Below are 13,691 nucleotides of genomic sequence, written 5' to 3' on the forward strand. Positions count from 1 at the left end.
TATATATATGTATATACATACATACATGTATATATACACATATATACATACATATGTATATACATATAGCTTTTATACAGAATCACAGAGTCATTTTATGTCAAGCCAGTTTGGAGCTTGGGAGGGGCCAGGGAAAGGCGCATGGTCAGTTTTGACTCTAAGTTAAAGATTCGAGATGAACTAGTCTGATGGAAGCCTAGGACAGTGGTTCTCAAAATGTGATCCCTGTCCTAGCAGCATCACATCACCTGAAAACTTGTTAGAAATGCACAATTTCCCTCTTCACCCCACTCTGAATCAGAAAATCTGGGGGTGAGGCCCAACAATCTTTTTTTTTTTTTTTAATGTTTATTTATTTTTGAGACAGAGAGAGATAGAGCATGAATGGGGGAGAGTAAGAGAGAAGGAGACACAGAATCTGAAACAGGCTCCGGGCTCTGAGCTATGAGCACGGAGCCCGACATGGGGCTTGAACTCACAAACCGTGAGATCATGACCTGAGCTGAAGTCGGACGCTTAACCAACTGAGGCACCCAGGTGCCCCACTGGTTTTGGTTTTAACAAACCCTTGAGGGATTCTGATGCAGGCTTAAGTCTGAGAGCTACCCACTCGCCTAGGGGAAAACCAGGAGAGACTGAGAACAGATTGTGAATGAAATGCGTGGGTGTTGATATTTAATTCTTCAGCATATAATTCTGAATCAGAGGCATTCCCAGTACATGGGCCGCAGATAGCAAAGCAGGCTGTAGAGTTACTGCAAGGAGGCCACAAGTTCATGTGTCTGAGACTGAATAAGCAATATATCTTATTCTATGTATGTACTGAGATTTTTCCGAAATGCCACTGTAATTAATAAGTGCAGATTTATTCTGGGCCTCAGTTTCATTATCTGTAAAATGGAGGGGTTAGACTAGAATCTAGTCATTAGATGATTTCTGGCAATTTTTCCCACTCTAAGAAAAGTTACACAAAATAGCCAGGAAATTTTCTATCAGACACATGATTGCAGTGCACTTAAATCGTGTCCATATTGTTCAATAGGCTAAAAATAATGGTAACAGTTCCTACATGTTTATAGACATTTCTGGCTCATTAAACACCTACTCTGTTGACTTGATCCTGTTCACTCCCATTTTACAGAGGAGCACCTGAGTCTCAGAAAGGTTAAGGAAGTTGCCCGATAGCTTAGGATTATTAAGGGATACAGTAAGCACCTGACTTCAAGCCCCAAGACTGACATTGCCTCTTTACCACTCTGCCTGTAGAGTGACAGAATGTAGGGATATTCTAGGTGTTAGAAGAGTAGAATCTGGTGCTTACACTTTGACAGGGCCCACTTTCACTGAAGCAGCCATATCTCCAGCCCGTCAAGGAGATGAGGGTAGCTGCAATGAGTACCTGGGAGAGGAGAGAAGAAAGGTAAAAAGAGATTGGGTAATTGACATTTCTAGCTGCCACCTGTGGCTGTTGAAATAGATTGGCTGGGCACCTCACATGGACTTGATTATCCTATCTTTCCCAGAGGGTTTGGCTTTGACTATCAGGACCCAGTTGGGTGACTAGCCTGATCTGCCTCTCTGGCCGGCAACGTTTACCCCTGGCCTGCTAGTCCCGAGCCAAAGTTCAGCCACAAGACTTGACAAGTCTTCCTAGAGTCTCCTATTCCTCGGGACTGATATACAACTGAGACCAGCTTGCTAGGTCAAGCATTCTTTTTTTTTTTTTCTTTAAGATTTTATTTTTGAGTAAATCACCCAACATGGGTCTCGAACTCACCCTGAGATCAAGATGGCACATGCTCTACCCGTTGAGACAGCCAGGCACCCCCAAGATCAAGCATTCTTGCAAGGAACCAAAACATGACTCCCCTACCACCTCCCTGTTCCACCCCAAGGCATGTCTGGCAAAGTCACACCTGGGGAACTCAGAACACTTACCATGAGGCCTCCTCCCCAGAGCCCAGAGCCCAGCATGGCTTGCTTGCCAATGAGGCCTCTCAACAGGTAGCTCACATCCCAGTTAGGAAAGAGGAGCACTGTGTTGGCTCCAGCAGCAAACAGGGCAGTGGTCCCGAGGCTCAGCCCCAGGATGCGGGAGCAGGTCCGTGAGCATGCCATCACACCAGGAGAAGACAGCATCCTGGAACCAATGGATGGAGGGTCATGGTGGCTCTGCTGCTGGGAGCATCAGGAAGGAGAACACTCATAGCAAGGGTGGGGTGGGGGAGACAGACTACAGATACTATGACCTCCCGGGGTACAGATCAAGAAGAGCCAAGGAACCTGCTTTGAAACGCTGCCTTTTATAAATATGCCCCAATGGGTAGGATTTAATTGCTCCATTTTCTGCCAACCCCCACTCACATGCACACACTCCTCATCCCCTCATGTTTTGCTGTACCTCTGTTACAGCTAGTGATTATTTCTATTTGATACAGAAAAAAATGTTTAAAGGTGTCACCCTCTCTCTTTAAAAAATGCCATTTAAAATTTTTTTTTTCCACGTTTTTATTTTTGGGACAGAGAGAGACAGAGCATGAACGGGGGAGGGGCAGAGAGAGAGGGAGACACAGAATCGGAAACAGGCTCCAGGCTCTGAGCCATCAGCCCAGAGCCCGACGCGGGGCTCGAACTCACGGACCGCGAGACCGTGACCTGGCTGAAGTCGGACGCTTAACTGACTGCGCCACCCAGGCGCCCCAAAAAATGCCATTTTAAAGATGTCTACTCTTACCACTTCCATTCATTATTGTGCAGGAAGTGCTATCCAGTGCAATAAGAAAATAAAAAGCAAAAGCCATACGGATAGGAAAGAAAGAAGTAAGGTAACATGATTATCTATATAGAAAATCCAAAAGAATCGGGGAGCCTGGGTGGCTCAGTCAGTTGGGTGCCCGACTTCGGCTCGGGTCATGATCTCATCGTCTGTGGGTTTGAGCCCTGCATCTCCACATCAGGCTCTGTGCTGACAGCTCAGAGCCTGGAGTCTGCTTCGGCTTCTGTGTCTCCTCTCTCTCTCTCTCTCTCTCTGCCCCTCCCCCGTTCAAGCTCTGTCTCTGTCTCTCTCAAAAATAAATAAATATTTTAAAAAATTAAAAAAAAAAAAAAGAAAATCCAAAAGAATCTATCAAAAAGTTACTAGAACTAGTAAGTGAGTTTAGCAAGTCACAGGATAAGAACTTAATACACAGGGGTGCCTGGGTGGCTCAGTCTGTTAAGCATCTGACTTTGGCTCAGGTCATGATCTCATGGTTTGTGAGTTCAAGCCCCAATCAGGCTCTCTGCTGTCAGCAAAGAGCCTGCTATGGAACCTCTGTCCCACTCTCTTCTGCCCCTCTCCCACTTGCACGGGCTGTCTCAAAAATAAACATTAAAAAAATTTTTTTAACTGAAAAAATTAATATACAAAGATTTTGTTGTATTTCTATACACAAGCAATGACAAATTGAAAAAATTAAACAATATCATTTAAATAGCATAAAATAGGGGCATCTGGGGGCTCAGTCAGTTAAGCATCCAACCCGTGATTTTGGCTCAAGTCATGATCTCACGGTTTGTGAGTTCAAGCTCCACATCAGGCTCCATGCTGATAGTGCAGAGCCTGCTTGGGATTCTCTCTCTCCCTCTCTCTCTCTGCCCTTCCCTCCCTCACTCTCTCTGTCTCCTGTCTCTCTCTCAAAAATAAATAAATAACTTTAAAAGATTAAAAATAAATAATGGCATAAAATAGAAAATACTTATGGATAAATTCAACAAAATATGTGGAAGACCTGTGCACTAAAAAGAACAAAAGATTCCCGAGAAAAATTAAAGACCTAAATAAATGGAGAGATATACAACATCCATGGGTCAAAAGACTTACTCTCATTAACTGTCAATTATCTCTAAATTGATGTTTAGTAGAGGCATTTGGGTGGCTCAATCTGTTAAGCATTCGACTTCAGCTCATAATCTCGCAGTTCTTGGGGCTCTGTGCTGACAGCTCAGAGCCCGGAGCCTGCCTTGGATTCTGTGTCTCCCTCTCTCTCTGCTCCTCCCCTGCTCTCTCTCTTTCTCTCTCTCTCTGTCTTTCAAAAATAATGGATTTTTTAAATAAACATTAAAAAATTAAAAAAAAATTGATGTGTAGATTCAATGCAATCTCAGCCAAAATTCTAGCAACATTTTGTTGCAGAAATTAACGAACTGAATCTCAATTTAGATGGAAATGCCAAGGTCCTAGATTAGCCAAAATAATTTTGAAAAAGAACAAAGTTGGAGGACTTACACCATGTGATTTCAAGACATTATAAAGTTACAGTAAAGGTACAGAAAGTAAAGTGCTGGTGCATAAAGACATACAGACCACTAGAACAGACTAGAGAATTCAGAAATAGACATACACAGATATGAGCAAATGATTTTTGAAAAAGATATTATTTCAGTGGGAAAACGATAGTCTCGAACAGTGCCGTGACAATCTATGTGCAAACAATATATATATTATATCATATATATATGATATATATATATATATACCATGACTATTACTGTAAACCATATTTAATAGTTAGAAATGAACCATAGGCTTAAACTTACTAAAATTTTAGAAGAAAACAAAGGAGAAAACATTGGGACTTGAGTTAGAAAAAGACTTATTAGATAAAACACAAAAAGTACAACCCATAAAAATGAGAAGTTAAACTACTTCAAAATTAATTTGTTCTACAAAAGACACCATGAAGAAAATAAAGAAGCAAACCACGGACTGGCAGAAAATATTCACAACATAAATTTTGTAAGTGTGTATGTGAATACGAGTGCATACACATCTGATAACACACTGTAACTAGATTATATGAAGAACTCTTACATCTCTATAATAATGAGACAGGTTGATTTAGAAAATGGCAAAAGGATTTAAACAGATATTTCATTCCATCTCACAGAAGAAGATGTATGGATGACAGCTAAGAACAAGAAAAGATGCTGAACATCATTAACATAAGGAAACACAAATTAAAACTAAAATAAGATCCTACTGCAGACCCAGCAGAATTGTTTCCGTTAAAAGGTTGGACTACACCAAGTATTGGGGGGGATGTGGAGCAACCAGAACATTCATATGTAGCTGGTGAGAATGCAAATGGTACAAACCACTTTGTATTTTATTTTGTTTGTTTTTAAGCCTACTTATTTATATGAGAGAGAGAGACAGAAAGAGAGAGAGAGAAAACACACAAGTGGGGGAGGGGCAGAGATAGAGGGAGACAGAATACCAAACAGGTTCCGCACTGTCAGCATAGAGCCCGATGCAGGGCTCAAACTCAGAACCAAGAGATCATGACCTGAGCCAAAATCAAGAGTCAGTCACTTAACTGACTCAGCCACCCAGCGCCTCTCCCCCCACCCCCCCCACCCCACCAGACCACTTTGTAAATTAGCTTGGCAGTTTCTTATAAAGTTAAACATTTAACTTACCAAATGATCAAGTAATTCCACTTCTACATGTTTATCCAAGAGAAATGAAAGTACATGTCCACACAAAGATTAGGACTTGAATGTCCATAGCAGCTTTATTCATAATAACGACAAGTTAGAAAAATGGGAACAACTTAAGTGTCTACCAACAGATGAATGGATAAACAAAATGTGGCATGTGCATATAATGGAATATTATACAGCCATGAAAAGGAAAGAAGTTCTGAAGCATGCTACAACATGGACGAAACTTGAAAACATTATGCTAAATGAAATAAGCCAGACACTGAAGGATAAATATTGTATTATTTCACTTACATGAAATATCCAGAGTAGGCAAATTCAGAGAGACAGAAGTAGATTAGCGGCTACCAGAAACTGAGGGTGGAGGAATGCGGAGTTATTGTTTAATGGTTACAGAGTTTCTGTTTGGGGTGATGAAAGAATTCTTGAAATAGATAGAGGTAATGGTTACCCAATATTTTGAATGCAATAGATGCCACTGCATTGTGCACTTTAAAGTGTTTAAAGTAATAAATGTTATGATATATACATGTTACCATAATAAAAAAATTAACTGAAAATGAGAAATAACTCAAATGTTCATCAATAGGTGAATAAATAAATTGTGGTATATCCATTCAACTGAGTACCTCTACCAGGCAATAAAATACGAGGCTATTGTTTTTTTAATTATGTAACAATGAACTTGAAAAATTACATGTCTCAACTAGATAAGGTGAAAAATGCCACCTAGGCACCTTTACTTATAGCCGTTTCTCCTTTTTACATTTTCACTGATACATGCGCTTCTTGTTGTTTTTCTAAATGTGAATTAGAATAAGGCTAGTGAGATTTGGTAGACTCCTGTCAATGCGGATCTGAAAAATATCAGTGCTTTGACATTCCGAAGAAGTTGCCTGTGCTGCTTTGCAATTTAGCTGAGTCCATGTCACCGTGAGGCTCTTGACACTCCCCTCCTAACACATTACTTTGCACATAATCAGAAAATATGTGTGAATCAGGGACCCGCTTCTCTCTTTTACACACATACACATACATATACATACATAATAAAATATCTCAGGGTTTAAAACATTAAACACAATGTATATACTTATAAGTTCTATGGAAAAGCTAAGCAACATCCGTATAAATACAACCAGCTTACAAAACAGGTCACTACCACTAATATTATTGAAGCCCTATGTGTGCCTATCGATCCTACCCTTTTTCTAGATTCCTTCCTAGGAAAGACTATCCTACATTTTTTGTCATACCTTTAAAAAAAAATTTTTTTTTTTAAGTTTATTTTGAAAGAGAGAGAGCACGCACGCAGCGTAGGGGCAGAGAGAGAGGGGAGAGAGAATCCCAAGCAGGCTCTGCACTGTCAGCACAGAGCCCAGTGTAGGGCTTGAATTCACAAACCATGGGATCCACAAACCATGGGACCTGAGCCAAAACCAAGAGTCAGGCACTTAACCAACTGACCAACCCAGGCACCCCTATCATACCTTTTCACAAACAGCTTTGTGAAGTGCCTGGATCACTCAGTCGGTTAAGCATTTGGACTTTGGCTCAGGTCATGATCTCACGGTTCATGGGTTCAAGCCCGGCTCTGCACTGACAGCCTGGAGTCTGCCTTGGATTCTGTGTCTCCCTCTCTCCGCCCCTCTCCCACTTGTACTCTGTCTCTCTCTCAAAAATAAACATTAAAAGATGGGGCGCCTGGGTAGCGCAGTCGGTTAAGCGTCCGACTTCAGCCAGGTCACGATCTCGCGGTCCATGAGTTCGAGCCCCGCGTCGGGCTCTGGGCTGATGGCTCAGAGCCTGGAGCCTGTTTCCGATTCTGTGTCTCCCTCTCTCTCTGCCCCTCCCCCGTTCATGCTCTGTCTCTCTCTGTCCCAAAAATAAATAAAACGTTGGAAAAAAAATAAACATTAAAAGAAAAAAACAGTTTTACAACTTACAAAGTCAGTTCTTAAAAACAAAAACTTGATTGGCCCAGCATTTTGTATTTGTCCGGCTGCAGCTCATGGTAAAGAGTTTGGTGCCAGACACAGCGCTGAGCAGGCCTTTGCATTGGGGGTTATGTTCCTGTGCCCTTCCCATCATTCCCCAACCCCTGCACCCCCTAGGGACCTTTGCTTCCCCTAATCTCAGAGCCCAAGCTTGCCTCTTGCAACTCTTCCCAAGGGAGAACTTCCAGCTGCAGGGGCTAGTGTTTAGGGTGGAGAGTTGTCTCATTGTGTGCCCTTGCCCCAGGGTATTTGCTCCTTAAGCCATTTTTCTCACAGTGAATAAAAGAACTTGCCCCTGGATGAAAGTAAGTTCAGGCCTCCAGGGAGAGGGAGTTGGAGGTAGGGTATGGGGGAACAGTGACCCTTAACCCAGGGATGGGAGGAAGCTGGAGGGAAGTGGGGACCAGGGATCAGGAGGGATGCTGTGGTTTCTTCCCCCTGCCCTCTCCCAGCGGGCCCACTGCAGGAGGCCTCTTTTCCTGAAGTACTTGCTGCTGCAGCCTCAGGCCTTTAGGGTGATGAGCTGGCCCTGCTGTCAGGAGACAGGGCACCTGTAGGAAAACAGTTCTCCCCACAGTCTGCCCACCAACCTTCAGGATGTAAGTGCGTGTCTGCGCAGCCTCCCTCCCAGACTGTTCAGTCATTGAGTGCAGGGCTCTCAGTGTGTCCGTGTTGGCTCGAATTAACCCCTCAGGGGCGTTAGCAAGTAACTTTAACCCGCACCCCCTCCCAGAGAACTGACATCTTGTCAAGGGCCCAAGTAAGGACCAGTGTGTGGTTGGACTTTCAAGCATGCGCTGTAGACCACGGGCTGGGAGGAGCTTTTGTTCAGGAATTGGTTGGGCCACCTTTGAATCCACCTGTGACTAAGGCCTGTCTAGACTTAGATAACCACCCCCCTCCCGCCCGGACGATCCCTTCTGTGGAAATATTTCTATCAGGAAAGAGGTTTATAAAGGAAACTAAAATAATATAAACACGCAGAGGGAAAAATAAGAAGTTGAGCACGGCCTTTGGGATGAGTGGAATTCAGAGAATCCTGGCCGTCCACTAATCTTCTAAAAAAGCATTTGCTGGGCTGCCTCAACTAATTCAGATTAGTTTCAATTTCACTCCTTCTCCCGGACTCTGTTCCCCAAGAAATCACAACATTCTGAGAAACATTTCCACAACTCTGAGCCAGAAATTAGCAAAGAGTTTGGCCAATTTGATCTCTGAAGAGAGAAGCAGGTTCATAAGGTGAAACCTTAAAACCAGGCTTTCGGGCAGGCCCTGTTTTATTTTTTTTTATTTATTTATTTATTTATTTATTTATTTATTTATTTTTTTAACGTTTATTTATTTTTGAGACAGAGAGAGACAGAGCATAAACGGGGGAGGGTCAGAGAGAGGGAGACACAGAATCTGAAACAGGCTCCAGGCTCTGAGCTGTCAGCACAGAGCCCGACGCGGGGCTCGAACTCACGGACCGCGAGATCATGACCTGAGCCGAAGTCGGCCGCTTAACCGACTGAGCCACCCGGGCGCCCCAGGCAGGCCCTGTTTTAACCTGTGATCCTGGCCGGGTAAACAAATCACTGGCCAGATGTCTAGGCAACAATAGAAGTGATCCGCTAAGTCATATGAAGGAAAAGACTGCATATTCTCTGTGTGTCTATCTACCTCACTCATCACCCCGACAGCCTTTTCTTTCATTCCTTCAGCAGTCAATATTTATTAAGTGTAAGTGACTGCTTTCTGGCAGTCACGATGCTAGGAGCTGGAGATACCACGGCGAATCAGAGACGGTCTCTTCTCTTGAGGAGCTTAAAGCCGAATGGGAACAATGACAGGGCAATAAACAGGTGCTGAGCAGAGGCGTCCAACCAAAGGTGTAATGGAAGCACACCAGGGACCGCCTAATCTTGTCCTGCAGAAGTGAGGTAACACCTTCTGGAGGAAGTGCTGACCAAGCTAAGACTTCACAGACAACGAGGCATTAGGCAGGCAAAGTTGGCGAGGAAAAGTATTCTAAGCATGTGGAGAAGCCCAAAGTTGACAAACCGAGGCAAAGAGAAGTGATGTGAATTGCCTGAAGCCACACAGCTGCTCTGTGGCAGAGCCAGGTCTCATTCGAGTTGGAAGTTTGTGCCCTTAACTGTTAAGCCATACTGTTCCCTGGCTATCTCCTCACTGAGCCCTTTCATCTGTGCTTACCTGCATCCAGTGGCAAGAATCAGGATGGGAGACAAAGAAGCTGGAGAAGGGCTCTGTCTTCAACGTAGGCCTGTGCTCCCACAGCCCCGGCTGGGACTGTGACTCCTGCAGGGCAGGCCAGAGGCTCCCGTTTCAGGACCCTCCAAGAGGGCAGGGTGGCTCTGTATATATGGAGAGGTCACCCAGGCAAGCGAGCCTGTGAGTGTGCATGCGCCCCCACACCACTGCCCACAGGCCTCCATTGAAGGAGTTTTCTCTTCTTGGTGAGCCCTCTCCTGATGACCCACCCTCTGCTCATTCTCATGTGACCTTAAGGAAGGAACCAGGAGCCATGGCCTCGTGAGCTAAAGTGTCTCAATGAGTCAGACAAGAACCCGTGAGAAATACCTTATCCTCCCGTCTTGCTCAAGCAGCAATACTTTTTCACATACTAGCAGCCCTTATCTTTCACTCATTGCAGAATTGGGGCTCTTTGGAAAACCAGCACTGGACAGAGCAGCCACCATGTTTTCCTTATCACCCTCCTTACTTTGCTGACTGGATATGTTGCATGGTTCCTTTACTAGCCTCCTAACTTTCTTGTTCAAGCCCCAGGCCACCATCATCTTGTAGCAGTCACACGAGAGTGCTGAGCATTTTGTGGTGCTCTCTGCATGGGAGATCTCTCACCCCCTTCTGACACTCTCCTATTCAAGATTCAGTTCAATCATCCCCAGGGAAGTCTTCCCCGATTTCTTCACTCAGAGTTAGGCACTTCTTTCTCTATGTTCTCACTGTACTTTATTATTTTTTAAACTGAGGTGTTCTATACACACAATAAAATATGCCACACTTTTATTTTTTAAAAGATCTTTTTAAAATAATCTCTACACCCAATCTGGGGGCTCAGACTTACACCCCCAAGATCAAGAGTCACATGTTCCACCAACTGAGCCGGCCAGGCACTCCCACAAATCTTAATTATAAAACTTAATGAATTTGTATATGTGTACCCAGGGTAACTGGGTCATTACAAATCAAGATACGGGACATCGCCAAAATCTCCAGAAGATTCTAGTATGTCCCCTCTCATCATTATCCCTATCCCCAGTGTATTTATTTTGGCTTTTATCACCAATTAGCTTTTGGCTATTTTTGAATTTCATATAAACGGAATCATATAGTGTGCACTTTTTTGTGTCTGGTTTTCTTCACACAATATTGTATATGTAAGATTCATCTTTCATATAATTCATTCTTTTTTATTATTCCATTATATGGAATTATATTACAATTTATTCTACTTGTTGATGGACATTTAAATTATTTCCAATTTTTACCTATTATAGATAATGCCACTATAAATATTCTTATACATGTCTTTTGGAAAACCTATGCACTAATTTTTCTAGGGAATATACCCAGGAGGGGGATTGCTGGGTCATAGGGTAGGTGGATATTTAATTCTAGTAAATGATATTGTTAGTAGCCCAAAGTGGTCCTGCCAGTTTGCAGCTCCCAGCAACAGTGTGTGAGTTCCAGTTACTTCCAACATTTTTAATTTTAGGCATTCCAGTGGTTTAGTAGTTTCTCATTGTGGTTTTAATTTGAATTTTCTTGATGAGTAAGCACTTTTTGTACTTACCCGGCCATTTGGAATTCCTTTTTTGAGAAGTGGCTGCTCAAGTCATTTGCTCAGTTTTTATTGGTTCCTTCTTACTGATTTGTGGGAGTTCTTTATAACTCCAGACATGACACCTTTGTCAGATGTATGCATTATGAATGTTTCCTCTCGTCTGTGGTTTGCTTTTCTGCTAATGATGACACCTTTTGATGAAGAGAAGTTCTTGATTTTAATTAAGTCCCATTTATCAATCTTTTCCTTTACGGTCACTGCTTTTTGTTGCCCACTTCCAACGGCATTTGATTTACCTGTGCTGTTTTTATGCCTCTTCTCCCACAACCGTGAGATCCCTGAGGGCAGAGGCTGTATCTTACTCTGTTCTGTATACCCAGAACCTACCATAGAGCCTAGAACTTGGTAGGAGTTCAGGAATCACTTGGTTAATGAATTAATTCATCCACCAGACCAAGTAACACACATAGTCTCTGTGCCCTTATTTTAGTCTTTAGAACTTGGTAGGAGTTCAGGAATCACTTGGTTAATGAATTAATTCATCCACCAGACCAAGTAACACACATAGTCTCTGTGCACAGATTTTACTTCTAATGATGAAAACAAATAATCCTGAGAAAACCGTTGATGCATGTATATGAGAAGGGATAATTATAACAGACTATTACATTTTTTTAAAACTACATACGAGCTGCTTTCTATGTATGCAGATGTACATGTGCCTGAAGACAAGCTGGTAAATAACTATTGGAAAGTTCATTAAATAGAACCAGTTTTCATTTTCACTGCAAAAGGGAACCATTTAGAACCTAAATGAATTCTTGTGTCTTTCCAGAGAACTGAATTTTGATAAAAGATACTAGGCTGAGTATTCACAAAGCTTTATAGTAAGAAGAAACATTTATTCACCTTATACAACACATGTACAAACTATCTCATTAGATCTTTACAACAGACTTACAGCAAATAAAATACATGTTAGGTTAGCTTTATTATGCAGATGAAGAGATTCTAGAGCAGAGGAATTTGACCTGCTCAGAGTTAACAGTGAATGAGATTGGGGAAATGATCCTGTTATCTGACTGTACGCTCTACACAATTCCACACATTCATGCTTGAGCTTTTTTTTTTTTTTTTTTTTTTTTTTTTTGCCCCCAACCCAGATGCCGACCATCTTAAAGTATTTCTTCTTAGAGGCGGTACTGTGGTGCTTTGGCACCTGAGGGACCTGGATCTCAGTTCCTGTCACAAATACCTATTAGCTATGTGAACTTGAGTGGTTTACAGAGCCCCAGTAATAATCTGGGCCTCAGTTTTTCATTTATGAAACGATGCCTACCTTGTAAGTTTATTTTGAACATTAAATAAAATGTGAGATGCCTAGAATGAGTTAGTCCCCTCCCGCTGTTCTTGGCTCTCAGCTTAGCAAAAGGATTTTATATGCATTATCTGTTAGAAACCTGTTACGTGGGCCATTAGAGTGATCTGATGGCTAACTGCCAGATCTCGCTCAGATTTTTAGAAGGGGTCTCTGTTCCCAACTCAATGGCTTATCTAACAGCTGACACTCTCATATGGGTATCATTAAAATGGTGCTTGTGGAGCAAAGGGAAGTGATGCAATTTGGCTTTAACCCCTGAAAGAAAGTACCAGACTTCTTTGGGGCTTATGATAGCAGCTGTAGGTTTTTGTTCCTTAGGGTAAATGTGTCACACTTCAATGATTAGTCTTACCAATAAGATACTTCTTTTAGAAACGGCATACTTGCAACAGTTTTACTTAGTAAGGCTAGCTTTAGTTCAATTCTTCACGTCCCTGTAGGAAGCCTCTATGGTAACGGAGGCCTGGACACTGCCACAAAAGAACTACAGCATTACCTTTTTACCGATGTGTTAATAACCTTAGAATTTGGCTCCATTGGAGACACACCTACTAGTTACCACTTTGGTGGTGACATTTCTAGGGAGAAGCAGATGGGAGTCTAGGAAAGGCACACATTAAGAACGGGGCTTGGGTGGGAAAATAATTTGCCTAATGCCATAAACCAAGACTGAAAGGCTTAGGAGAACAGGAGAGACAGATGTTCCATTCTGAGGGATACTGGGGGGTCTGGAGGTGGGGTCTGAGCAAGGAATAGAGGAAGCTGAGAGCATGGAATTCACTGGCAGAGGGAAGGGGAAAAGATGATGACCATCAGGCCAGTCTTCCCCAAATAAAAGTGACAGACTGTCAGCTTCCTTGTGGGTGGGCTCCGATCTCAACTGACAGCTGACTAAACAGGAAAGCACATTCCCTTAATTGGAGAGAGAAAAAAAGGAAGATAGATGTTGAAAGAATTGCCATTCATACCAGTCCACTGAAGAGGAAGTATTGTTTTTCTTTTTATTTCATTAGTATAC

General features: G+C 42.6%; 1 protein-coding gene across 1 annotated transcript in view; it reads right to left on the reverse strand.

The window, feature by feature from the left end:
* Positions 1-9,802, reverse strand: part of TM4SF19 (transmembrane 4 L six family member 19) — an 11,259-nt gene extending 1,457 nt beyond the window's left edge. The window contains 4 exon segments of the mRNA XM_040484853.1: positions 727-788; positions 1,322-1,399; positions 1,939-2,140; positions 9,678-9,802. Coding sequence (XP_040340787.1) covers positions 727-788; positions 1,322-1,399; positions 1,939-2,139 — 341 coding nt within the window. The 5' untranslated portion in view covers position 2,140; positions 9,678-9,802.
* Positions 9,803-13,691: the final 3,889 nt, after the last annotated feature.

This window comes from Herpailurus yagouaroundi, unplaced genomic scaffold (genome assembly GCF_014898765.1).
Source record: "Herpailurus yagouaroundi ecotype Mexico unplaced genomic scaffold, PumYag 162, whole genome shotgun sequence".
Taxonomy (NCBI): domain Eukaryota; kingdom Metazoa; phylum Chordata; class Mammalia; order Carnivora; family Felidae; genus Herpailurus; species Herpailurus yagouaroundi.